The sequence below is a fragment of the Capra hircus genome, chromosome 10 (genome assembly GCF_001704415.2).
Source record: "Capra hircus breed San Clemente chromosome 10, ASM170441v1, whole genome shotgun sequence".
Taxonomy (NCBI): Eukaryota; Metazoa; Chordata; class Mammalia; order Artiodactyla; family Bovidae; genus Capra; species Capra hircus.
Window position 1 is genome coordinate 82,204,798 of NC_030817.1, and position 27,782 is coordinate 82,232,579.

Below are 27,782 nucleotides of genomic sequence, written 5' to 3' on the forward strand. Positions count from 1 at the left end.
AAGGAGACGTAAATGTAAAAAAGCATCAATTCTTCTGTACTCAGCTTTCTTTATAGTCCAACTCTCACATCCATACGTGACTACTGGAAAAACCACAGCTTTGACTATATGGACCTTTGTTGGCAAAGTAATGTCTCTGCTTTTTAATATGCTGTCAAGATTGGTCATAACTTTTCTTCCAAGGAGCAAGTGTCTTTTAATTTCATGGCTGCAACCACCATCCGCAGTGATTCTGGAGCCCAAGAAAATAAAGTCTGTCACTATTTCCCCATCTATTTGCTATGAAGTGATGGGACCAGATGCCATGATCTCAGTTTTCTGAATGTTGAATTTTAAGCTAACTTTTCCACTCTCCTCTTTCACTTTCATCAAGAGGCTCTTTAGTTCTTCTTCTCTTTCTTCCATAAGTGTGGTGTCATCTGCATATCTGAGGTTATTGATATTTCTCCCAGCAATCTTGATTCCAGCTTGTACTTCATCCAGTCCAGCATTTCTCATGATGTACTCTGCATATAAGTTATATGTGTTAGGTTGAACCATATGAAATTTCTGTTTGGGTAAAATATAATGGGTCAAATACTCCGCACATTCATATGGTTCGACACACCATCACATTTCATCCTCATCACAACAGCCCCATTAAAAAGATACCATTGTCCCCACTTTACAGATGAGAAAACTAAGATTCAGAAAGTAAAAGTCTTGGTACAAGCCTGAGCAATCAGTACGTGCTGAAACCAAGCTTTGAATCCTCTATTGTCTAAATAGAGGGCCAGAGTGCGTTCTAGTCTATCATAGCTACCGGGGGGAGCAAAATAGTTAAGCTTAAGAATGGTGTTACAAACTAGAGATTCTTGGAGTCAGCTGAGTCTCAGGGGAACCATCTCAATCTGTATCCGCGGCGCTGGCTCCAAGGAAGAGCCGGGAATGCGTTCCCTCCTCCGCCCTCCCAACCACAGGAGGCGCCAAACACGCAAAGTCTTGTTTATAGAGGACCCTCCGCGGACCCGATGGGGCGCCTCTTGTTTCTGCTTGACCCACGGCGCAGGCGCCATCACCCGCGCCGCACCCCCTCCCAACCAGCGGCCATTGAGCAGGTTTCCCAAGCTTGGAGTCGGGGGCGGGGGCGCGCCCAGAGTAGGCCGCTTGGCAGTTGGTTCCGAGCGGGCCACGTGGCCGCGGTGCCGCCGCGCGAGCGTGCGCAAAGTGGCTCAGCGCCGCCGTGACGGAACGACGAGGCGTTGGGGCGCGCGACCTCGCCCGCCCGGCCCGGCCCCCGCCCCTTGGCCTGCAGCTCCGCCCCCGCGGGGCGTCCCGGGCCGCTCGTCCCCTCGGCGGCGGCCGCGCGCGGCCCGGGGTCGCCGTGAGTACTCGCGAGGCCGGCCTGTGGGGCGGCTGCCGGCGGGACCGGGCGGGGCGGGCGGGCCGCGGAAAGGGTGCGGGGCCCGCCTCTCCTCGGCCGGGGCTGATGAAGTGAGGGGCTTGGACCGGGTGGCTCTGAGGGGCCCTCCTGGGCTTGACAGGCTTCGCTCAAGGCCGGGTGGCTAGCGACACAGATCGGGCACAGAGCCGCTTTCCCGGGAGGCAGGTGTCGGGGGTCTCCAGAGGAATACGGAGAAGAGGTCCAACAGCTCCCCCCAAGGGAGGCCTCACGGCCTGTTCTGGAAGCGCGGGCGGCAGCCAGTGTCCGGGGGCTCACCCCGGCCCGTCCCTCCGCCGCGTGCCCGGGAAAGCGTTAGGTCCGTGAGTTCGCCGCCGCGCTCTTTGTTCCGTGGCCTAGGCTTCCCGGGTGGAGCACTTGCTCTAGAGCGGAGTAACCTCCTTGCCCAGGACCACGAAGGTGGGAGCCTAATCCAGAGTTTAAGCGTTGAGGTCGGAGGCTTCTTTGGGTATAAAGTTGTCACACCGAGAAGCGCCCGTGGACGTCGGCCACGACTTCTGTGATACGGACTTAAGGCTTAATTACATATGGCCAGTTCCCGTGCAAATTCCGTGTTTTCTGCTGTCGTCCGAAGTACTGACCGACAGACACCCTTCTCTGGGCGCTCTTCACACAGTCTGTATTTGGCCTGGGTTTTCTTGAAAGGTTCCCTTCTTTACCTCATTTAGATAAGTTAATTCCTTAATTCATTAGCAGCTCCCTTTATTGCTTGTGACCACATCACAGGAAGAGTGGATGTGAGTGGAACCTGTCAAATGTGCCTAAGTCCCAGTTCCACTTGCCTGAACCTAAGCAAGTTGCTTGACCTCTCTACCCCTGATTTTTTTTTCATATGTAACGTGAAAGCTTTGAAAAACACTATCTTTCCAGCTTATTCCTGTTTAAAATGTAATTCTGTGAATTAGATAACTTCCCACTATTCCCCACTTGCCACTCTTCATCATTTAAACCTTTTCTCCATCTCTCAGAGGAATGAGCTTTGAGAGTTGAAAGTGGGAGTCCCTTTCACTGAAGCAGCCTGGGTTGAAAAAGACGGTAGTCTCTGAATTATTTTTTTCCCCCGGACAGGAAAAATACCCTCTGAATTATCTTTTTATCCTTATGATAACAGCAGAAACCAAGCAGCAACAACCCTTGGAGAGAGACTAAGTTTTCTTCTACAGTGACAGAGAGCTTGTGAAAGTTGGTACTTCTGGCCCACGCTGCCATCATCCTACCACCCAGCCCAAGACGCCCCAGGCTGGACATTAGTGCCTCCCTCTTTATTTCTCTGTGATCATCCAGATCAGCACCTGACTGTTTATTTTCAAATCTCACAAACCCAGCCCCCAGATCTTCATGTTCTGGTTCTCAGCTACTGTTGAAGGTGAATGGAGTCTTGCTCTTTAAAATAATTTTAGTGTGACTTTTGTCTGTGTAGTTGTGTTTAAGTTCTTGTATGTATCTCCCGTTTGGCTTAGGTCTCCAGCAGACAGTTCATTCATTCAGTAAATATGTGTTGAGGGACTGACTATATAGACAATGAAAAGAGTCAGAGCCTCTGCCACCATAGAGCTTACTTTCTGGTGGGAGATAAATACAACAAACATTTTGTACATCAGAGTGTGGGAAGTGCTGTGAAAAAAATTAAAGCAAGGAAGGGGGATGGAGAGTGCTACTATATTGTGTGTTGGGGTTTTGCTGTTTTATATGGGATAGTCAAGGTGACCTTCAAGCGGAGATCTGAAAGAGTAAAGGAGTGAGCCATGTGGGTATCTGGGTGAGTAGCATCCCAAGAAGGGTGACCAGCAGGGACAAAGGCTCCGAGGTGGGAATATGCTTGATGTTTGAAGAACAGCAAAGAGGCATTTATGAAGTCTTAGTGATAATCTTCCTGTTCTTATTTAGAGTTAACTTTTTAGGGAGAGCCCTTCCAAGGGTAGTCTCTGATTTTTTTTTTTTTTTTTTAATGAAAATCTCCAACTATACACAAAAGTAGAGAGTATAAGAAATGCTTATGTACTCATCACTTAGCTTCATCAGTAATCATCACTTTGCCATGTGTTTTTCACCTATTCCCCACCTTGATGCCCCTTCTGCCTTTTGTGCTTGAGTTGTATTTTAAAGCAAGTCCCAGATATCAGGCCATTTCTTCTCTAAGAACTTTAGTTGCAGTTTCCTTTTGCATATTCTTTTTGATGGGTCAGACAGCCCTGCTAGCTGAAGGACTGCTATGATCTTTTCCCTGGCATTGTGCTTTATGTCACCATACTGGGTTAGTTACAGGTTTACATTGGTATCTGAGGAACAGACCACAGGCCCTTGGAACACACAAGGATTTAGAATGGTGGTTCTTAGCATAACTTGGAGGAGTTGTTGAAACAGATTGCTATATCTTTGGAGTTTCTAATTCAGTAGGTCTCAATAGGGTATCTTAGAATTTACATTTTAAACAAGTTCCCAGGTCATATTGATGCTGCCAGTTCACAGACCTTACTTGAGAGCCACTGATCTAGATACTTAAGATGCAAAAGAACCATGTTAAAGATCAAGAACACCTCTGTTTAAAGTTGGAGTGGATGAAACTGATAAATAAAAAGCCAAGAAGCAGTGGTTTTTAATTTTGCACAAGGGCTAGAAGTCAGTGTTTTTCTGAGCATTTCTTCAGATAGTTATTACATTTTGGGGGGAGTAGGTTCCAAGAGGAGTCCAGGGCATTATTTTGGCTATGACAGCTCAGACTGTCTACCAGAAAATGGTCAGAGTTGTTGAGACTTTTCAACTTAGCTATGATTGTTATAGAAAGGCTCCTAAGGATACTGGTTTTAAATACGAGATAAACACTCAATTTGGAGAAATAACTGGGGATAAAGATTTTTTTAAAAGTGTTTGCTTCTGATGGTGGTTGACTCTATGAAGAATATTCTAAAATGAACTGACTTGACTGCATAGCATAGCATAGCATCTGGTCCTGGCATCATCATTTTGGCTTCAGGAGTTGATACAGTGTTTTGCTAGAGCAGGGACTTGCTTCAGTCACAGCTCTCCAGCTGGAGGGCAGTAGTGTCTCATGTTCATGTAGTACTTTCATGGTTCATTCTCTTTAAAGAACTGTGTTTGCAAGTGTGTCTACATGCATGCAAGTATGTTTCTATGTATCAGTGTCTATACATATGTATAATAAAAGTGTACCCATAAACGTGTGCTTTTGTACATGCCACCCAGCTGTTAAGTGCTGATGAGATCTATTGTTATCTACTTTCTGCAGGACAGTGACTTGTTAGCACCACAACAGCAGATCCTGCCTTCCTCAGCTGATCTCCAGTCAGCCCCTGATATCGCCACCCCCCTCCCAACCGTTGTCTCCTCTTTTGGCCTCCTAAATGCCCATCTCGTTGGCCTGGGTTCAACTGGTGGTATGGAGGGGTGCTGCCTAGCACTGACCTAGAAGTGTGTGTTACCCACTGACCCAATGGTGAGAATTCACTGCCCACCTTTCTAACTGATTGTCCAGCGGGTAGATGAAACAAATTGCAGACCTCACCTTCCCCCTCTGCTCCCTTTTGGAAGATAGGGTGGCTACTTGAAGTTAAAGGAAGGAGATGGGGCATGGAAACAGTATTACTTGGTGTGTGTATAGGGAGTTTTCTTGGGAAGGAAGGCGAGAGTTAAATACTTGAAGGGATAGAAAGGGAGTTAGGAGACAAAAGAGCGAGGTGTCTCACTAGCAGCTTCAGAGCTGCCTTGGGTAATGATCCAGAAGAGGCCAGCTTAGATATGCCTGAGAATCAACCTTGACATTGAAGTCTTCTGCATACCTCCACCACTGGCTACTAGAGCTTCAGTCATCATACCCGATACCTAAGAAGGCTAAAATTCCCTATTGTTTTCCTCTGTGCCAGCAAGTCAGTGCTAGACCATGGATATGACCAGATTCAGGAAAAGACTGAGATGTCCCCAAAGGGTCAAGGGAAGGCAGCAAAGGGACTGGGGCCTCAGTTATTCTATCCCAAGGGACCTCTCATTTGTGAAAATCTGTTTCCTATCTTATCTTAACCCCACTCTGTTCCATGAGATACCAGGCACCCTTATTTCTTGTTTCATCATCAGGACATCAAAGGCCAGTTCTGGAATGATGATGATTCGGAGGGAGACAATGAATCAGAGGAATTTCTCTATGGAGTTCAGGTGAGATTACAGCCCCAAAACCCATGTTGGATGGTCTAAATGTATACTTTCTTCTGGATACGTCAGGAGTGGAAGAGATTATTTTGGAGCAGAGGTGAAGATATAGTGTCAGTGTGATCTGAGGAATATCTGGTCAGAGCTAATCTCATATTTTTGCTCTTGCCTGGAACTCTTATCTTTTCCAGTATAAACTACACCCTCTGTGCATGGAGTTTAGCCATAGGTTCTTGCTACTGCTAAGTCACTTCAGTTGTGTCCGACTCTGTGTGACCCCACAGACGGCAGCCCACCAGGCTCCCCTGTCCCTGGGATTCTCCAGGCAGGAGTACTGGTGTGGGTTGCCATTTCCTTCTCCAGTGCATGAAAGTGAAAAGTGAAAGTGAAGTCACTCAGTCGTGTCCGATCCTCAGTGACCCCACGGACTGTAGCCTACTAGGCTCCTCCACCCATGGGATTTTCCAGGCAGGAGTAATGGAGTGGGGTGCCATTCTTAGTTGGAAACTATTTTCTGACTGTTCCCTCACTAGCCAGCAGGGGTCATTTCATTCATTAGGGTCAAATTTTTTAAGACTCTTCTACCAGTGTTTGTTCAGTGCTGTCACTGCCCAGGGCATGATCCTGAGCAGAAATGTTGGACGCTGCACACAGAAGCAATCGGAGTTAAATTCTGAACTCTTCAGCCTGTTCTGAGTTCTCGTAGGAGGGATACCTAAAGAGTCCTGGTCAAGGTTGAGAGAAGCTGAGTCTTAAGGATGCGAACTCCTTAAGCAGAACCTGCATTTAGTCGACTGAAACCTCCTAGAGTGCTGATAGGGGTGACTCGTCTGTCAGTGAAATCCCCAGCTAGGGCCACCACCAAGAACTCTTTCATAAAGCAGCTTTTGCTTGCATGTGTTGCTATAGTTTGATTTCCCTGTTCCTGATGTTTCTTCATATTCCATTTTCCTCTTTCTCTTCCTCCCTCCATCTTTGCTGCTGACTCAGGGAAGCTGTGCAGCTGACCTATATCGGCACCCACAGCTAGATGCAGACATTGAAGCTGTGAAGGAAATCTACAGTGAGAACTCTGTATCCATCAGGTGAGGCTCTTCTTCAGGGATGGCAGGAGGCTCAGCCACTTCTTTGTGACTTGCTAAAAGAGTAGAGGTTTTTTCTTTACGGTGTGATGCTGGGGTCTGTGGACTTCCATAAGCGTTGAGCCTAATGATGGTGAGAGCTGCTCAGAATATTTAAGGTAGGCTGACAGGAGCAATGAGGAGAGTATAACCACTTTTCTTAGAAGTTCCCTCTTATCCTAGATCCTCTAGCCTGAAGTTTCACCTTGGGGTAAGAAGGGCTTGTGGCCTGGCAAAGGCTCTGGTTGTAAAAGTGGTTGTAGCTAAGTACAGAGCCTCCTCTCACCCTTCCCTCGCCCTTATCCCCAGGCTCACTTCTCTTTCCACTTCAATTTCTGTTCCCTTCTTTCTCCCTTAATGAGTCTCACATGTGATCACCTGTATCTCTATAGAGAATATGGAACTATCGATGACGTGGACATTGACCTCCACATCAACATCAGCTTCCTGGATGTAAGTGATGCCAGTACCTGCCAACAGCAGGTCTAGTTGAGCTTGTGGGTTTTGCCACATAGGCCTGGAGTCTTGTTCCCAAGTGCTATATTTGAAGCGCGTATACTTTGTGCCTATCTCTAGACCATCAGCAGATAGTACTGCGTGCATGTGTGTGTCATGTAGCGAAAACTTCAAAGTCCATTTCTCTCTGATGCTGAACTAGAAACCATTCCCCTTACTCTTGTAGGAGGAAGTTTCTACAGCCTGGAAGGTCCTCCGGACAGAACCTATTGTGTTGAGGCTGCGGTTTTCTCTCTCCCAGTACCTTGATGGACCGGGTAAAGGCAGTGACCTTGTGCATCTGCGTGCTCTGACTAGTCTAATACAATGTTCTAAGTTAACTGAGATAGAGAAAAACTAGGAACAAAGCCTTTTGGTGTAATCTGAAGGCCATTGGTAGGAGATTTTCAGTCTTCTCTCACTGTTATCTTCATTCCCTATCACCTAATAGTCATGCCTTAAAGACTTTCTTGGTTAATGAGCTTGTTTTCTCTGGTTCCTCAATATTACTTATTCTTCCCCGTCTCCTCAGCTTCCTTATAGAAGTTGAGGATGTTTGAAATTGGTCAGACAGTTCCCAGAATCTACCTTCTGCCTCAGAGGTTTTCATTTTCCACCTTTATTGTTTAGAGTACTCTTGAAATCTGAGGAAGCTAATCCACTGAACTAGGGCTTTGGACTCCCAGGAGGATAGACATGTATATGTAGTAGGAGCTTTTTCTTCTCTTTGCAGAACCGTCAATTGAGGTTTTCCAGCCATCAAATAAAGAAGGATTTGGGCTGGGTCTTCAGTTGAAAAAGTAAGAACTTTGATCTTTCTGGTTATGAATGTTTGAGGGAAAGAGAGAGAGGACAGGCAGACTCTTGAATGTTTCTTTCCAAAAGTGTCTTTCTGACATGTGCCCAAGAAAGACTAAAATTAATATGGGGAGTCCAGTTTATGGTTAGGTGGGGGAGCTTGTGTTTCCGGGGTATGTGCCCTTGAGGCTTCCTGGAGGTGAGAGCATTACTAGCATTTACTTAGCATTTAAAGGAAAACATAACCCTGGAATTAGAGTTATGCTCATCACACTTCCTCAGAGTAGAGCCCTAGGATTTTGGACAGTTTTAGTTTACTAAATGTACTGAGCACTTTGCTAAATAAGTATTTGGTATATAAAGAGAAGTGAACTCAATCAAGTTCTAAATATAGTCCAGTGTATACTTGTTCTAATACAAGTGAAAATGTAAAGTTTAGAAAGAACACAGAGAAAGGTGTCAGTCAGTCTGGTGGTAGTTACATGAATGAAATATGAAAGGGAGATGATTAACGGTTTTTAGGGATGGATAAGGATTGTCCATGTAGACAGACTCTGAGAATAAATAACATTTGCAGGGGCAGTCACATGAGGCAACATATGTAGGGATTGTAAAATCAGAAAGGATCTTCTGCTTTTATTTTGTAGGCAGTGGGGGCTTTGAAAGGTTTTAGGCAAAGAAAGGATATGGGCAGGTTTAATTATTAAAAAACCATTCTGGTAGCATTGTGCAGCATAGATAGAAGGAGTGTGACAAGAGGCCAGAACTGTTTTAGTAAGAGGCATTCGTAGAAGTTCACACGTGAGATGATGAGCCAAAGTATGACTGTAGATATGAGTACAGACAAGAGATAGACTAAAAAGATTTGCAATGTTTAAAGTCAGACTCGAAGACTGATTTGGTTATGTTGTATATGATAAGAGGCAAGGAATAGAGGAATATTACTCTTAGGTTTCCAACCTAGATGTCTGGGTAAATTGTAATTCCCCTCATTTAAATAAGAATTTAAGAAGAAGAACAAGTTTGTGGGATGAAGATAGATAGTTCCATTTTAAATATGTTATTTAAAGGTAGCTTTGGGATATTCAGTGGAGCTGCTCAATAGAGAGAGATGTAGATTTGATACTTACAGGAGAGGTACAGGTTGAAGACAGATTGCAGTGTACAGGTGAGAATTGCATCCAGCGTAGAATATGAGAATGTCAAAGGAGAGCTAGATAGAATGAGAAGAAAATGAAGTCAAGGGCAGAACACCCTTTAACCCAGAAAAAAATGCCAAGTAGAGAAAGAAGAAACACTGAGGGTAGGTTAGAGAGCTTGGAGGAGGATGGGAAGAGAACAGTGTCAGAGAATGCAAGGAGGAACATTTCTACAAGGAAGGCCAGATGCCAGAGAGGATGAGTAAGAGGAGAACTAGGAGTTTCGGTTGGATTTACCATCAAGGTGAGAGCAGTTGTAGTGAAATGGTGAAGGTGGAAACCAGAATATAGTCAGTTTTCTGGAGAAGTGAGTGATTGGCCACAAAGTAAAAACAATGAAGTACGGATTAAGAAATTTGGATGAGGATTAGGAGGTAGCTAGGTTGAAATAAAGAAACTTGGAACTTTTTGTAGATGTGGGGAAAGGAACTGACAGGAAAAGGAAATAATTGCCAGATCAAAGTCCCTGCAGAGGGGCTGAGATCCAGAGTACAGCTAGAGCAATTGATCCTTAAGAGGAGGGTCAGCTTGTCTCCAGAGGATGGAGGGATCAAAGTGAGGGTGGAAATGGAAATAGATTTTGTAGTAAGGTTGTCAGATCATGGAAGATGATATCAATGGCTCCAGTTTTCTCGGTTGAGGGGAAAGATTCTCAGTTGTAGGTATAGTTAGCTTAAAGAAGGTGATAAGGATTTAGAATAATAGAGTAATACTAGAGAGAACTGATCAAGGACAAGTAAAAGAACTGACAAGACTAGTCAAGTTGGAAACCATAAATCTGAGGCTGTAATGTTTTGCCTAACAGTATCAGTACCCTTTGGGTTCCTTGTCCTTTTCTTCACTATTCACAAGGCCAAGGGTAGTACTCACCTCTATTCTACCACTTCTGTTTCACTTTCGGTATAGCTCTTCTTGGCAGTAAATTGCCAGGTTCACAGCCTTTGAAGACTCATGTTTGAGATCTTCCTGTAAAGGCAAAGCATCTAAGCATTTTTCTGGTCCATTAGACTAGGTAAGAGAGTGGGAATTTACCCACTAAGGTCAAGAGGTAGTTTAGAACAGTACATATCCATGTGCTAAGATTATATCAGAGGGATCTTGAGACAAACACAGTTCCCTAAACCAACTAGCTTTGCAGTCCCTAAGCCTGAATTTTAGATTAGTTGTCTTTCATAGTCTTATTTCTTGACCTGGGATTCCCCTGCTTGAGCTTTCTAAGTCTCTTCCTCTGTGATTCTTTAGAATCCTGGGTATGTTTACATCCCAACAATGGAAACATCTCAGCAACGATTTCTTAAAGACCCAGCAGGAGAAGAGGCACAGCTGGTTCAAGACAAGCGGTACCATCAAGAAGTTCCGAGCTGGCCTCAGCATCTTCTCACCCATCCCCAAGTAAGTGTTTCTCCATGAGCTGGCTGTCTCTAATCACATTGATCTATTCTAAGCCCCATCCCACCTTCTTGATTATGTAAACTTTTCTGTCCTCTCCCTAGGTCCTCTGAATTTTGTACCTTTAACTACTAATACCACTCACATGATCCTGTCCCCTATGTGTCTTTACCCTTCCTCTCCTGACCCAGTAGTCATACCTTGTCCTTTATGTAAAATATAGTATCTAGTGCATGGGGTCTCTTTGGAGAAACATATACTGATTTCTCCATCTCTCCTTTCTTTGACCCTCACCCTTATTCCCTATCATAAGGAGACAGAAGCAGAGCTAATAGGCCCCAGCCCCTTGCTCTTATGAAAGGGGACATTGATTTATTACCTGGGTTCTGGAAACAAGTATTGCTCCATTCTTTGATCCCAGACTTTTATTCCCCCACTTCCCCGCTCTCTGTGCCTTCTGATCTTCCCAAAGGCAAATACAAACCCAGATTTGTAGCTTTCCAGGTACCAGTATTGATTGACAGTCAGACATTAGGCTCTCTGGGGTCCACCTGTTTCTTACCTAGTAGTTTAATCACATATATAATAATACAGACAACACACACACACATTGAGCAAGTGAAACAGGTATCCTTTCCAAGGTATCATTCCTTAGATGCTGTAGAGAATGACCCAGGCTTTAATGACGTAAAACCTGACGTGTAGTGATGTATTTGTTTTGATAGTTTGAGCCAATGAAACTTTCCTTGGATAGTGGTTTTTTTTTAACCTCGCTGTGTGGTATGACATATGGGATCTTAATTCCCTGACCAGGGATTGAATGCAGGGCCCCCTGCAGAGTCTTAGCTGCTGGACCACCAGGGAAGACCCTCCAGGCTTCTAGGGCTCATACTGAATCCTCAGTTTCATCACTTTTCTTTGCTCTCTGTTCAGGTCTCCCAGTTTCCCTATCATACAGGACTCCATGCTGAAAGGCAAACTGGGTGTACCAGACCTTCGAGTTGGACGCCTCATGAACCGTTCCATCTCCTGCACCATGAAGAACCCCAAAGTGGAGGTGTTTGGCTACCCTCCCAGCCCCCAGGCAGGTCTCCTGTGTCCCCAGCACGTGGGCCTCCCTCCCCCAACACGGACCTCTCCTTTGGTACATGGCTGAGGAGGGTTTGACTTGGTGTCAGAGGGTGGGAGGGGAAGTGAGGGAATACAGCTTCTCAAAATGGAGTGGGAGTCTGGTTGTCCAGGCATCATAAACCAAATCTGGGCATGAACCATGAATCAGTAGAATAGAACACATATTTTAATAGTTGTGAATTTATACCTACATAGTCTAGCAAGCTTCTCTGATAGTATGTCAAGGAGCAGAGTCTGGGGTTGGGCATCCCAGGGAGATATTATGTTTAATTTTGTTAGGTTGTGGTTAGAACTTAATAGTCAGCTACTTTACAAATGTTTTACATCTACCTTGAAAAGGGTTAAGGACAGGTGATCCTGTTTTAAGAGCCTTTGCCAAAAATGTCTAAAGGTCTTTCTCTGCAGCTTGGGAATTACTTAGACTGATCAGAGTTAGGACTTAGCTACTTCAGGATAATTTTAGGTAATGGGCATGAGTGAGGTATTTCTAGGAGGTGTTTCTTCCTTCTAGGAAGTCACCAGCTTCCTAGGAGGTTCATGAAGCCGTATTATTTTTTTTACTCTCATCAGGTCAGTGGTCACTGCAAGAACATCCCCACTCTGGAATATGGATTCCTTGTCCAGGTAATCAAGTCCAAAGCTTCATTCCAAAGCCTTTCCACTGTTTTCTGACCCATCTGATCCCTTAACATCTCCCAGCTCTTCAGTCAGTTCGCAAACATTTCATTTCCTTAATTGCTCTGCTTCGATAACTATACTGAGTGTTCTGTGAATAGGAGAAAAGGCCTAGTTCCCACCCTTAAGAAGCCTATAGCATTATTGGGAAGACAATGCTTATATACCACTTACGATCAAGTGCCAAATGATGCACCGCAAATTTTAAGTGCACTGGTGCCAAGATAAGAGAAGAATTGACACTGATTTTCTTATAATCCTCCACATCCTTGCTCAAGTGGGCTTCACTTTTCCTCACAAACTTGCAGTGCTTAGCTGCTACTGGTCATTTGCTTCTTTTTAAAACCTCTTCATTTTCCTGACATGGGTTCACTTTTGCGCCTCCAATGTCGTTGCTCATGTCATTCCCTCTACTGGCATTCCTCCCTATAACTGCCTGTTGTAACCAAGTGTCAGATGCCAGCTTTTTCATAAACCTTCTCTGTTACTTGAAATGTATTAGCTGGAAGTGTGTTTCCTCTCACTGAATTCTTTTGATACTTTCTGTTTTATATAGCACTAATGTGTCAGGTACTGTATGCTGCCTTGAATTGTAGTTAATTTGTATACATACTACATCTCCCCTGTTGGACTATAGGGTCTGAGAGGATAGTGTTTTATGTTTTGAATAATAAAGGATACTTTTCAGTGAGCTAGGGATGTAGTAGGCATTCAACAAATCTGTGTTAAATGAATGAACAAAAGCCCTTGCGTGTCCATTTACGATCTCGAAAGTTTGTGAAATGGGAACAATTTAATTTATACAGACAGTATATGTGATTGTGAAAGCCTTTTAAGACAGATTGTGTAAAAAATACTTTAGGATATTGCTGCATGTGCTCTGAATTTGTGCTTTCTTCCCATCAGAGTTTTATTTGTGGTCTTGATCATTTTACAGGGTGATTGTCCTAGGTAGTTAAACATGGCTTCTCAGCACCACACCCACCCCACCTCCCACCCCTGCCGCGATCTGATCATGGACTGAATACTCAACTCATTTGTCACTCAACTCATTTGTAATTAGATGGGGGCATCTAATTACTGAAAATAATATTAATAGTTTGATTAGTATTTCTTACTGTTTATGAAATACTCTTACAGAAATCATCTCTTTAATTCCAGTACTTCTGTAAAGTGAGTAATGTCCATTTTGTAAATGAAAAAACCAAGGCTCAAGTTAACTTGCCCCAAGTTATATATGGTATTAAGTAGTAGAAGGGGGACTCTTAACCCAATTCTTCTACCATGGCTGGTCTTATTTTCGTTATAATATATAGTCTTCCAGAGTTAGGCTATCGATTTAATTAAGTGCAGGACCCAAGAATAGAGTCTACCTTAGGCACAGGGCTGGGAGGTAGGAGAGTAATAGAAAGGAAGTTCAGATTGTTTCCTATATCTGGGTCTTGACTTCCAAAAAAAGACTTAATCGAATATCTTCTCTCCCCAGATCATGAAATATGCAGAGCAGAGAATCCCAACATTGAATGAGTACTGTGTTGTATGTGATGAGCAGCATGTCTTCCAGAATGGGTCCATGCTCAAGGTATACACCTCTATTTTGTGACCCTCTTTCTTACAGCCTTAGCTAAGGACCATTAGTCCCTCATCTCTCCATTTTTCCTCTCTTCTTGGATCTGTGGTAAAGGTAGAATTCTGTCCATACTCCCTGAGACTCTGGAAATAATAGTTTTTCTCTGAAAACAAGTCTTAGCAGTCCTGTTAGGAAAGATGAGGATATGTGAATATCAGTCTAGAGTTGTCCGAGGTCAGAAATGTCCCTCTTGCCCTATGACACCTTCTTATTGCACACCTCCTGCCACCACCATCTCTTTAATATGTCCATTCAGCCAGCCGTCTGTACTCGTGAGCTGTGTGTGTTCTCCTTCTACACGCTGGGAGTCATGTCCGGAGCTGCAGAGGAGGTGGCCACTGGAGCGGAGGTATGGGGGAGGGAGAGCTGCTGGGGAATTGGGGTCCTTTACGGCGGGGAGTCCCAGCAGCTTCACTGCTTGGAAGTTAATCTCCAGAAATGCTTTCCTATGTAAGGATGTTCACTGTCGTGGTTTTTTCTTTAATGTTTTATTTAAGTTTTGGCCGCACCACATGGCTTGTGGGATTTTAGTTCCCTACCAGGGATCAAACCCATGCCGTAGGCAGTGAAAGCTCAGAGTCCTCTAATTGCTGGACTGCCAGGGAATTCCCTAGTATTGTTTATAATAGTTGAAACAAGAAAAAATAGATACAAGCCCATCTGTACAAGGCCCAGTTAAAGAAATGATGGTTTGTTCTTACAGTAGAAATACTATATAGATATTATTTATGGATAGAGAATTATAACATATATAAATAAAATATAACTGTGTATAATTCTTTAAAATTTGCCCATATGATAAAATAACAATTTCTTTAGTAAAAATATCTGGAAAAATATACATCAAACTTTGTAGTAGTTAATGTGAAGAATGAGATTTGGGGGTAAGGGAATGTTTTTTATCTTCTTTTAATCATTCTTTTAAACATTGTTCTTGAATTTTTATGATAAGCTTGTATTTTCTAATAAAAAAATCAAAACATTTGTGGTTTTTAAAATTTATTGAAATATAGTTGACTTTATAATGTGTTCATTTCTTTTTTTTTTTCATGTGTTCATTTCTGCTACACAGCAAAGTGATTTTTGTAAGACCTTGTTATTTATTCATTTTATACATAATAGCTCACATCTGCTAATCCAAAACTCCCAGTCTGTCCCTCATATTTGCTTTTATAGAGAAATACCGAGTGCCTCTGGAAGGTAGACCTATGCTGGATACTGTGCAACTCCCAGCCCTGTGAAATCGTTCAGCTTTTGTCCCCTTTCTTTCCTTTCTCCTAAGGTGGTGGATCTGCTGGTGGCCATGTGTAGGGCAGCTTTGGAGTCCCCTAGAAAGAGCATCATCTTTGAGCCTTATCCCTCTGTGGTGGACCCCACTGATCCCAAGACTCTGGCCTTTAACCCTAAGGTATAGTTGCTTGGGAAGAAAGTCAGGACTAAGGAACAGAAATGGTGAAAGATAGTGCGAGACTATAGGCGTCATTCTAGTGCACACAACAGCTTGGAATAAGGGGACAGAAGAAATGGCACGCTTGTTTCTTGGGAGCTCCTGAACCCTCAGAGTTCACTGTTTAGTGAATAAGTAACTAAACATAACTAATAATATAAGGTGAACTTCTGAGTTTCTCAGAAGACAGGGAGATAAATTAATATTAGTTACGTTGGAATAATACAGACTTTGAAGCCAGACAGACCTTGATTCCACTTGAGGTTCTGCTGCTCCCTAGCTGAATGGCATTAGGCAGATCACTTAACCTTTCTGAACCTCAATTTCTCTATCTGTAAAAAGTGGATAATATCTATTATTATAAAAATGAGACATAATTTATATAAAATATTATAATACTTAGTGTTCTCCAGAGAAATAGAACAATAGGAGATATGTAGAGAAAGAAATTTACTGTAAGGAGTTGACTCCTGTGATTATGAAGGCTGAGAAATACCAGGCTGAGTAGTGGGCAAGCTGGAAATTCAGGAGAGCTGATGTTGTAAGTTCCAGTCCAAAAGCCAGCTGACTCAAGATTGAAGAGCTGATTTTTTCAATTCTAGTCTGAATGCAGGAAAAGACCAATGTCCCAGCAGTCAGGCCAGAGGAGTTCCCTCTTACTCAGCTGTTTTGTTCTGTTCAGGCCGTCAACTGATTAGATGAGGCACCTGAATAGGGATGGCAGTCTCTTTTACTCAGTCTGCCATTCAAAGGTTAATTTCATCTCGAAATACCTTCACATATATACCTAGAATAATGTTCAATTAAATGTCTGGCACTTCATTTCCCAAAGGACACAGTTGACAGTTGTTGAAATAACCATTACATGTACCCAGCACAGTGCTTCACAGTTGCTCATTTCTGTGTGTCAGGCACTGTATTAGGTTCTTTACCTGTTATTTAATCTTCAGTTTAACTAACCCTATGAGGGTAGTGAGGATTTTTTATCTTTACTTATATAGATGGATACTGAGGTTCTGAGGGATTAAGGAACTTACTCCTACTACTCTCAGCTGGTGAAAGAACTGGCACATGATTCTAGAACTTCTTGGCATTAAGTCTGTGTTCTTTGCATGACATACTATGCTGTTTCCCTGGGGCCTAGATTTCTTTTGTACATGTGGCCCTCTTTCATCACATCTTCCTCTCTCCCACTTTTCTTCACCTGGTTCTTCTTTCCCTGTTGATTCCCCGCAGAAGAAGAATTATGAGCGACTGCAGAAAGCTCTGGATAGTGTGATGTCCATCCGGGAGATGACCCAGGTATTCTGTCCTCTGCTTGTCCCCTGCCTGCCCACTCAAGTGCCCTATTCTTTGAAATTCATTGGAGTAGAGTGAAGATTTAGAGATGTTACTCAAACTCCTCACAGGATTCTCTTTAGTTTTTCCTCTTTAGCTTTCCTAGTCTTATTTCTCTGGTTTGTTAGCTCTGTTACTCCTATTTCTCACTCCTTATGTCTCTCTCAACCTTTACCTTTGCTGCTAATTCCTTCACAAGTTGTTCCTATTTAATGTTTTTTTTTTTTTTTTTTTTCATAATTCTTAGGGCACTAGAGAAGTTAGGGAAGGACTTCTGTCCAGGGTTGGGAGGGTGAGGAGGGGGGCTTGAAGGTAAGGAACTAGACCCAGGGGCCTGCATCTTCTATCCTTCTAGGGGTGGGGCAGCCACATGGAGCAGTGACCATCCTTTGACTCAAGGCTGTCCCTCACCAGACTTCCCCACCCCTCGTCTGCAATCTCTGCATGAATAGACATTCATTTGTACTCACATTTACAGGTGGGCCTCTTCTCAGCAAATCCTATATATCACAGTTCAGATGAACACATAACATACACCTAGGAGGGATGATTTACTTGTCAGAAGAACTCTTTATGTTTTACGTAGTTTTACCACAGGATTCCTTAGCCTGGTCTTTCTGCCACATTGATTTTATTTACTTATTTATTTTTTTTGATTTATAATCAACTTTTTAGGGCTGTAGGAATTGCATAAAATGAGGGAGACCCACCTGCATGTTGTTTTGTAAGCATCTTCAGTCATTTCCATATTTATTTATGAGTCTTCCCAGCCTGACGGGTCCTTGAGGGTGGGAACCCCATCTCCTCTTGGTTTGGTGTGGTCTTCAGTGCCTACCTTGCCCCGGGCCCTGATAACCTGTGGAAAGTGGGAGGGCTCCCACCTCTTCTGGGAGATAACCTCACGGCCTTTGTCTTACAGGGCTCGTATCTGGAAATCAAGAAGCAGATGGACAAGCTGGATCCCCTGGCCCATCCTCTCCTGCAGTGGTATGAGTAGAATGGTTTATCCTTCAGCAGTTGGGGGAATGGGGCATAGTATCAGACCTGGAGCCTATACCTTCTCTTAGAGGTGGTTTCAGCATTGTTCCTAAGATTATACATATTATGGTGGCTTTTTCTTGGGGTTTTATTGATACACCTGGCTTGGCTAGGAACTGGGATCCAACAAAGAACCCACAAGTTCTAAGACTATGTTTCAGGTTCTCTTTAGTGCTTCTTATTTCCCAGTAGGTTTCTGAGTGCTGCTTGCCTATAGGAATTAACACTTCATTTCAATTAGATTTTCTGTGCGTGCAGAGATGTCCCTCTGCTTCTACTCCCTTTCTCTATCTCAAGCCCTTCCCTGTTGATGTTAACTGTCCAGAGGCTTGGAGCACTATTACTCCCTTCTCTGAGTGAAGGTCCTGACCTTGAATTTCCTTTCTACTTCCCTTCACCCCGGCCTTGATTTCTGTTCTCTCCTCCTGGAATAGCTTTCCCTTTCTAGCGTGTTTTGCTCTGTCAGGTCAGCCTTTGATATTAGTACTTTTTCAGTGCACCATGCTCCCTCTTAGCATGAGGAATGACAAGGCATAGACCGTTCAGAATGGCATTACAGGTACATGAGTGAAGCACACAAACAACCAGATAGCCACTATAAGAGATGATGCCCCCTTGCTGAGTCCTCAGTGGCTTATGCCTTTGTTCTCTCCTGTCCTCTTGAGTTCAGCCTACATACAGGCCAATATATCCCTGAATTCTCAGGAAGTTCTTTCTAGTTTCTTCTGTTTTTTTTCTGCAGCTCAGATAATAACTGTCCATTCCCCCCATCTCTGAGAGCCTTCAGCCTTCCTCTGGGCTCAGATAGGATGGCTCCTGAGCCCCTGTGCTAAGTTTCTAAATCCCAAATGTAAGTTGTCACCATCCTAACACAGACCCACCTCTCTGATTTTCTTTGGTAGCTGACCTCTTACGTTCTTCTTTTTGTTCTTTACTTTTCTCTGCCTGGATGTAGCAGCCCACCTCCCACCCCTCTCTTTCTTTCATCTGTTGTTTAACCAGTAACTAGCTGGTCTCTGGTCAGTAACTTCTTTTACATTTTTATACACAAGCATTGCCACCCACAGGAATATCGGATAGTGTCCTGGGTTCACAGTTCAAACAACCCTGGAATCCTTGCTTATTCTCCAAGGGGCAGAGCAAGGCTGCTGCTTTGTTTGGAATGGTCTAACCACATGTTTATTCTGTCCTTTTTGTTTTTTTGTCTGTTTTATCCTAGGATCATCTCTAGCAACAGGTCGCACATTGTCAAACTACCTCTCAGCAGGGTAAGTGACCATTCTCCGTCTAAACTCTGAATTTCTAGTGAGGGGCAAGGGGGGGCTCCAAACCAGTTAATCACATTGGTTCTAGACCTGCCTGGTTAGACTTGTCCATCAACACTAGTCTTTGGGCCAATGCATGTTTCCTTTATTTGGGGTCAGTACAAGCCTAATTTACTCCCTATCCCCAACCTTTCCCTCCCTGATCTCCCATTTCTGCTCTGTTTTCCTGACCCCACCCCCACCCTGGGCAGCAGCTGAAGTTCATGCACACCTCACACCAGTTCCTCCTGCTGAGCAGCCCTCCTGCCAAGGAGGCTCGGTTCCGGACCGCCAAGAAGCTCTACGGCAGCACCTTTGCCTTCCAGTGAGGAGTGGGGCAGGGCTGGGGCTGGGTGCTGGATAAGGCAAAAAAAAATGGGGGGATGGTGGCAAGTTCACTTGAGGAATAGGAGTTTGTATGACTTATGTACATCATATTAAATGCTATTGTGGTAGGTGCTGTAGAGGATAAAGATACTTAAGATATGGTCTTTAATCTTAAGCTATTTAGGATATAGTTGAGGAGAATGACATTTACATATAAAAAGATGTGGTTGAAGGTAGATTGGTAGGGATAGATTTGAAAACTGCTTTGAAGAAAATCAGCAATTTATGCCTGATTTTGAGAGAAGAGAGAAAAAAATAGATTAAGAGTAACTTAAAAGAGATGTGAAGTCATGATTGGAAGCCATACTTGGGATAAGTGATAAACTCATTGAGTTTGAGATGAATTTGTTTAATTTGAAATATCAGGATGATAGGTAAATGAAAATATTGAACCAGCAGCTGAGGATTAGGATGGGACTGTTTGAAGTGTGGAAGAGAAGATAGGCCTGGATATTAAGATGTAAGGGCTAGCCATACGCAAACACATCTTGCATGCCTGTAACTATATCCGTGTGCATGTCCATCGCTAGCTTTATCTGTGTCCATCTTCATGTGCTGTGTGTGTGAGAATGGGTGGGAGTGGCAGTCTTGGAATTTACTTGGGAACTTCATTCCATGAGGAGACATGTATTCTACACTGCCTTACAGTGGGTCCCACATTGAAAACTGGCATTCAATCCTGCGCAATGGGCTGGTCAATGCATCCTACACCAAACTGCAGGTGAGGCTGTGCTCCTTTTCTCTTTCTCTCCGCCTTCTCCCTGCCCCACTCATTTCGGGGAAGTCTGCTGTAAAGTACTCAACTGTGTTTGCCTCAGCATCCTCAAACCTAGCCTCCTGTGAGGCTTTCCTAGGGAGGAAGTTGAAACTATATGTATAGAATGAATATGGTGGTTGTATTTTGACCTGAGGAGTGTTTTTAGGAGTGGGAATATAGCTGTAGGCAGAAATAGAAATTGCTGATTGCAATCACTGTGATCAATGAACCTGTTAGAGCTTTTCAATATATGTGACTGTTCAGTCAGAGAGTTAAAATAGGAGACTTATTTCTTTGTCCTGCAAGACTCCAAGGAATGATTATTATTCCTCCTCCTGGCTGCCTATTCTGTATTCATTTTTAGAGGGCAGGGATCTACATATGTACCAAGGCCTACGGCAGGAGCATGGATTCTGAGCGACTGACTCAGTGGCTATGCCACTCATCACTCTCCAAGGCATCAGTATCTAGTATTTCATAGGCAAAAGGGTTAACCTGCATCCACTTTTCAGCTAATCAGCTTTTCAAGAGTAGGTACCTAAAGTTATCTGAATGAGTGAGAAGATTAAACGGAGGGACAGAGGGCTGGATAAGCCATGTGGCTGCCTAATACACAGCCATGGGAGGGCCCAGGCTCATATTGCTCATCCTGGTGTTTCCCTGCAAGCTGCATGGAGCAGCCTATGGCAAAGGCATCTACCTGAGCCCCATCTCCAGTATTTCCTTTGGATACTCAGGTAAGAAATAATCTCTGGCCACATTGACTCTATTTACATTGCATCCGTTTTGTGAATACATAAACCTATGCTGTCTCCTCTTCCCATCATGGACACTTGGTCTGTGTCAGCTCTCTCCCCAGTCATGGATACGTAATCTTTCTCTTTTTCCTTTCGTTAGGAATTTAGATTATTTGTATGGTGAGGCCAATTATCTCCCTTTCTCGTAGGTATCCTCTTCTCCATGAATAAAACCATTCATTGTGGGACCTTAGCCCTAGGAATGGGTTAAGGAATTACTGGGGGATGACTCTAGGCCCTCTGTAGAACACATTTTTGGTGCTGACAATAGCCTGTTGGACTATATATGTGCACACGTGGATGTGAGTTGATATATGAATGCACTTGAAGTCTTGAGTCCCTTCCACTGGCTTACATTTCTGGAGACATGGTTCTCCTGCCTGTCAACCACCTTTTAAAATTTAAACTGTCTGTAATTATACACTATTATATTAGTCACATTGAATGCAAGAGGAAGCATTTTATTCCAAAGATAAGGTATGAGCAACATTCAGATTCTAGTTAGGAGATGAGTCCCACTTTGTCCAGCTCAGAAAAGAAATCTGATTTAGCTTTCTCATTGTTTAAAGTTTATATTTGAGTTCTTCTTAGTCTTTTTTAGTTCGGGTTCTGTATAGTCTTTGTATAAGAGAAAGCCACCATATAGTCACATGTCTACCATATGAAGGGGCCAGTGCTAGATTCTTTATAGATTTAGTATTCTCCATTAATGTAACTGTTACAAAAATAAGAACACTTAGCTCCAGAATAACAGAACTATAATAGAAAGGTCTCTAATGACAAACAAGAAGAAAGGAGATAATATAAATAAGAATCAAAATTAATGAAATAAGAACAGGTACAATAGACAGGCCCCCCCAAAAAACCAAAAGAGGGTTTTTTAAAAGAACTAACAAAACAGATAAACCTGGGTAGATTGATTAAGAAGAAAAAGAGCAGCATTAAATAATGTGAATAAAAAAGGGAACATAACTATAGATATAGCAAAGTTTTATTTATTTTTACTTTTTATTACTATTATTATTTTTTTGGCTGCACGACACGGCATGTGGAATCTTAGTTCCCTGACCAGGGATCAAGCCTGCGTTTCCAGCATTGGAAGCCCAGAGTCTTAACCACTGAACTGACAGGGAAGTCCCAAAATTTTAAAAGCTAATAGAATTCTGTCAACTTGTTGCAGATGATTTGAAAACTTTGTCAAGATGGGTAAATCCCTAGAAAAATGTAACTTAACAAAACTGATTCAAGAAAATATAGAAAACCTAAATAGCTCTAACATAAAAGACATTGAAATAGTAGCTTAAAATTTTTCACAACAGAACAAAATCCTTGCCAAATCAAGTAATTTTACAAGTGGATCTTAAGTCAAACTTTCAAATAACACATTATCCTAATCTTAAACAGAATCATCCAGAGAATACAAAAAGATGTAATTACAAATCATAAAAGATTGGTAAATTTGATTTTATTAAAATTATAAGCTTCTGTAGAAGACACCTTAAAATAAAAAGGCAGCTTACAAACTAGGAGAAGACATTTGCAACACATATAACTACAAAAGATGAGTAATAAAAGTACATTATAAATTCTTGCAAATAAGAAAAAGATAATCCAATAAAAAGGCAAATAACACAGGCAAGTCACTGAAGAAATGACCAAAAATATGGGCAGCTACTAAGCCTCTATTAATCAAGGAAGTAAAGGCAAGACCAAAATGACATACCATTTAGCACCTATACCTAAAAGTCCGGTAAGACCTCTGATTATACCGGAGGTTGTAGATCAGCAGGATCTCTTGTACTACTTGTGGAATATAAATTGGTACAACCACTTTGGAAAACAGTTTGGTGTTACATTTCATAAAGCTTGAGAAATATTATCCCTGCAACCAAACATTTTCATTTCTGAATATGTGCACCCAAGGGTGTATAGTATTGTTTGCAACAACAAATCTTAGAAAAAAACTCATACTCATCATCAGGAGAAGGGATAAGTACATCATAATCTATTCTGACAATAGATTATTATTCAGCAACGACAGTGAACCAACAGTGGCATTCAGCAACATGGAAAAAATGTTAAGTAAATAATGGTTGAATTGAAAAAAGGCAAGACAAAGGACTGCCTTTTTTATATTGCTCAAAAGTAAACAAAATTATTTAGCTCTGTGTGTGTGATAAAACTAAAGGAAAAAGAAGAAAAATAACAGTCTAAATTTCAGAATAGTGGATATCTCCCAAGTGGAGGCAGATATTGGGATAGGGTTAGGAGCACTTAGATGTAAGTCACTGATAATATTTTAGTTCTTGGATTTAGTTCTTACGTTGTTCTTAGTTCATTGTCCTCTTAAACAAATGATAGTATGTCTGTGAGCAATCCACAAAGGATAGGTGCCCAGTGAATATTTACTGAATGTGTGAATGAATCTTATTCTGTGTGCCTGGAGTCCAAAGTGGGGGTGGGTTTGGGTAGTCTTTTGGCTTTGTCTAGAGACCACAATTTTTATCTTTGTGCCAGCCTAAGCTTCTCTCAGATTAGTTCCTTATTCTAAACAGTGAGTCTCCTGGCTTCTGGTGGCCACAAAATTCTTATTTGTTGTCTGTTTTCTCCCTATTCTCCTCTCCCATTGGCCTTTGTTTACTACTGAGTGCCTGAATACCTTTGGTTATCACATGGAGCTAGGAATCTCTATTGACTTCTTAACTTTATTTACTGATTATGTAAAAACGTCATATGGCACCATCCTTCTCCCTCCAAAGGTTGATTTGATTATAGATAAAAATACTGTGTTTTTCTCTTGTAGCTATAGGTCATTTTGTTCAATCTGTTACTACTTTTCAGATAAAGTAGATACACAGAAGAGTCAAATGACTTTCTTGGGTCAAACAGATCTAACTAGCAGAGTTAGGACTGGAATCCAGTTCTCCTGACTTTTAGGCCAGCGTTCTTATCATTATATTGGACTGACAGGGCAGGCTTTGCTTGAATAACTGATTTTCTGAGGGCCCCATGGATATGTGAGAGAGTTCTTATCATTATATTGGACTGACAGGGCAGGCTTTGCTTGAATAACTGATTTTCTGAGGGCCCCATGGATATGTGAGAGTCTCTAACTCTGGATGGGACGTGGGTAAATGTCTGACTTATTTTAGTTCCTCTAGCATATAACTAACTCTCTCTTCTTTGTATGTTTCCTTCTACCCTTTTCTGCTCTAGTTTTCTGTATTTTCCCTCAGGGTATCCAAGTGCCTTCTGAGGGGTCATTGTAAATAGAGAGCATTCATCTGACTAGCGGAGCCTCCAAAGACTTGGCCATAGTGTGCAGGTTAAAATGAGGGAGAGTAGGAAAAGAGATGGTAAGCTCCATCTGTTTGTTTAGTCATGTTTAGAAACTTGTCCAAGTACATACTCTGCACACCAAGCAACCAGGGAGTATTCTGGCCTCTAGGTTCTCAGTGTGTCTGGTCTCAGGAAACTGAGAGAAGATGATTGGGGTTATTACAGTCAGGACAGTGCACAGCAGGATTGGGATGGAACAAGATTTGAATTCTATCATAAGGGCCATCTCTAAGACCAGCCATAGAAATCAGATTGTTCTCTCAACCTCTGAGGTAGAACCTAAATGGGAATTTTACTCAGAACCATGCACTGAAATACGCAGGCTGAGAAGGTTATCAGGTTTGGATGCAGAGCTAAACCTAGTTAAGGCTAATGAAGAAGTTGGAAACAGAGAATGGTGGGGATTCCTATAGGAGAAAGAAATAGGCAGTTCAAATCTTGAGGTTCTCGTTACCTTAACTTTTATTCAAGCCATAAATCTGTCATGGGGCTTCAGTGTGAGTGCATGATGAATTGACAGCCTGAGTCGTGAAGAATGTCAGTCCAGTAGTTATCATCCCTGCTTCTATACCATGGTTACCACGAAACCAAGACTTGCCGCAGAGTGGAGTTAGTCGTAATAGTGCCGGGGTGGACTGATGAGAGAAGGGCCCCTGCTTCTGGTCTGCAGTGATAGCATCATTTCCCATCTTCATCTCCCTCTCTGGTCTCATGGTCTCATACACACATACAGAGACTCACCCCTTACTGGGATAAGGCTGGGCCTGTGATATAGCCGAATACAGAGTCTGGAGTCCTAATCATGGGACAGAAAGAGTTGGGAATAGGGGCCCACAAGCACTGTTTCATATCTAAATAGGAAGAGTCCAGAGTGAGTCTCTAAATGTTATAAACAGGGCTATTCAATGAGGGTTAAGGATGGTGGAGGATTTATGGATTTAGATAAGATGAAAGCAAGTAAATTGTCTCTTCTTCCTCAAGTCTGGGAAGACTTTCTGAAGGAAGCAGGACTCTTCAGGGTAGTTGCCATTTTGGTTACCTGTGGAAAACTATTCATCAGTTACCTGTTCTGCTTTCTCCCTTTAGTCTGAATGACTCTGGTCAGAGGTTTTTATGTAGCTTTGAAACTGCAGCAGATCTGACTTGCTCTGCTTGCTTTCTTTCCACTCATTTAACTCAGCCTGGCATCGGACCTGAAATGTTGATGTCACCACTCTCCTAGGCCCCTCATTCCTTGCTCATTTTACCTCTTGCTCCCTATCTTAGAATCCGTCAGTGATTTCCTAATGTTCTCAGGATAAACTCCGGTTGCCTTAACATGGCCTACAAGGCCTGCTTGATCTTATCCTAGCTTACCTCTTCCCCATCATCTCTCATCACTTCTCTGCCATTGACTATGCTCCATCCAAACTAAGGTACACTACTGTGTCTTTCTTCCAGGCCTTTCGTATCCTGTTATCTCAGCCTAGGACACGTCCTTCCTCTTCATTTAGCTGACTCTTCCTAATTCTATAGTTCTTTGTCTAGCTGTCACCAGGAAGCCCTCTTCAAACCTGTGGGCTAGGCTAGTTCCCCTCCTCGGGCTCACTCAGTACTCTGCATTTCCCCATCATAACCCCTACCATGCTGTGTCACGATTATTTGTTCCTTTCCTGTCATCTCCTGCTAAATTCGGTGAGGGCAGATAGACTGTTTGCTTTATGCACTGCTGTGTCACCAGCTGTCTCTAGCTCCAGTGCCTGGCACATAGTAGGCACTTCAGTAAATATTTGATGAAGGAATGGGTGAATGAACTGGTTTGTTTTTCTGTGACAGGAATGGGAAAAGGACAGCATAGGATGCCCTCCAAAGATGAGCTCGTCCAGAGATACAACAGAATGAATACCATCCCCCAGGTATTATTAATTGCCTTTGTTCGACTGAGGCAGGACACTTCCTCTTGGATAAGTTGAGGCTACAGAGATGGATGGGGAAACATTGGTAGTGATGGGGGTGGGTGGCTTATAGATCATTTCAAGCAATCAGATACATTCTAAGAGGAACCCATTTCCAGAGTCATTTGTAGCTTCAGTCGTGAGTATGAGAATAGAAACTGAGTTTATTAAATCCAATAACATGAAAATGTAAAGATGGACTCATCCAGACTGATTATGAAAATCAGAAATTTGGGGAGGTGGCTGGAAGCCCAGGATATCCCAATCCCTACCCCCCTAACTGCTACCAGTTAAATCACCTCTCTAGGGAAAGCTGTAACCATCTACCTGGCTCTCTCTCCTCTTCTAGACCCGATCCATTCAGTCAAGGTTCCTGCAGAGTCGGAATCTAAACTGTATAGCACTTTGTGAAGGTAGGTGGCTCACCCAGTCCCTGTTTTTGTGGGTGCCCAACCTTCATTTCAGGTGCTACTTTAGCACATGATCCAGCCAAGGGTGATGTTGAAGCATCTTTCCTTCCCCTCTGTGCCTGGACTCTCTGACCCAAGCATTATACCTATAACTTCTGGCCCTTCTCTTCCCAGTGATTACATCTAAGGACCTCCAGAAGCATGGGAACATCTGGGTGTGCCCTGTGTCCGACCATGTCTGCACACGGTTCTTCTTTGTGTAAGTCTAGGAGGGCACCTTGGGAATTACTTGGAGAAGTGAGGGTGAGAGCACAATGATACGGACTGCTGGGAAAGTCTGTTTCTGTTATTGGAGACTTGTCCCTGGCTACCTGAGTAGAGCCGGAACTGGGACTTCCCCTTGGAGGATGAGGATGGGTATAAATCAAGGGCTGTTTAGAGGAAACTAGGTAAACTCTTCCACCGTAAAGAGTAGCAAGAAAGGGTTTTGATTCTAGGATGGGATGGCCACACCCCTAAATGCAGGTCCATGGGTTGACATTATTCTGGGATTGGTCTCCCTCTTATGCTCACGTTTGCATTATCTTTGGCAGATATGAGGATGGTCAGGTGGGCGATGCCAACATTAATACTCAGGACCCCAAGATACAGAAGGAAATCATGCGTGTGATCGGAACTCAGGTTTACACAAACTGAGGGGGCCCCAGCCCTCGTACCACCCCTGTTCCCCCAGGATCCATCTGCCCTCATAAAAGGGCTCAGGAGCAGCAGACAAGTCTGCCCTGAGGAATCAAGGGGCCATTACCGAGGGGCAGGAAAAAGATAGACGAGGCGGCCTTCATGGTGGAGATTGACCCAGGAACCACTCCACATTTGGATGGCCCAGACTGACTCCTTACCCCGATTTTCCCAGTTGACTTCACCCTGTTTGTAAATAAAACAATAAAATGGAAGGTGCTGTGGACTGGATATGATCACTGTGGTCTGACTA

At 43.1% G+C, this 27,782-nt stretch overlaps 1 protein-coding gene across 14 annotated transcripts; it reads left to right on the forward strand.

Moving 5' to 3' along the window:
* Positions 1,078-27,765, forward strand: PARP6 (poly(ADP-ribose) polymerase family member 6). Of its 14 annotated transcripts, none has more exons than XM_018053550.1 (24): positions 1,078-1,363; positions 2,553-2,807; positions 4,689-4,895; positions 5,531-5,608; positions 6,593-6,687; positions 7,116-7,176; positions 7,406-7,496; positions 7,952-8,018; positions 10,458-10,607; positions 11,538-11,748; positions 12,306-12,359; positions 13,897-13,992; positions 14,297-14,389; positions 15,323-15,448; positions 16,724-16,789; positions 17,745-17,812; positions 19,083-19,131; positions 19,380-19,492; positions 20,203-20,275; positions 20,979-21,048; positions 26,263-26,342; positions 26,731-26,794; positions 26,966-27,050; positions 27,385-27,760. In XM_018053550.1, the coding sequence occupies exons 3-24, from the start codon at positions 4,893-4,895 to the stop codon at positions 27,485-27,487; spliced, it is 1,896 nt and encodes a 631-aa protein (XP_017909039.1). In that variant the 5' UTR covers positions 1,078-1,363; positions 2,553-2,807; positions 4,689-4,892; the 3' UTR covers positions 27,488-27,760. The 14 variants fall into 14 exon arrangements, 9 of the variants coding, with proteins under 9 accessions (XP_017909039.1, XP_017909040.1, XP_017909042.1 ...); XM_018053551.1 differs by having other exon boundaries at positions 1,295-1,363; positions 2,556-2,807; XM_018053553.1 differs by having other exon boundaries at positions 1,296-1,363; positions 2,556-2,807; positions 11,538-11,688; positions 19,383-19,492.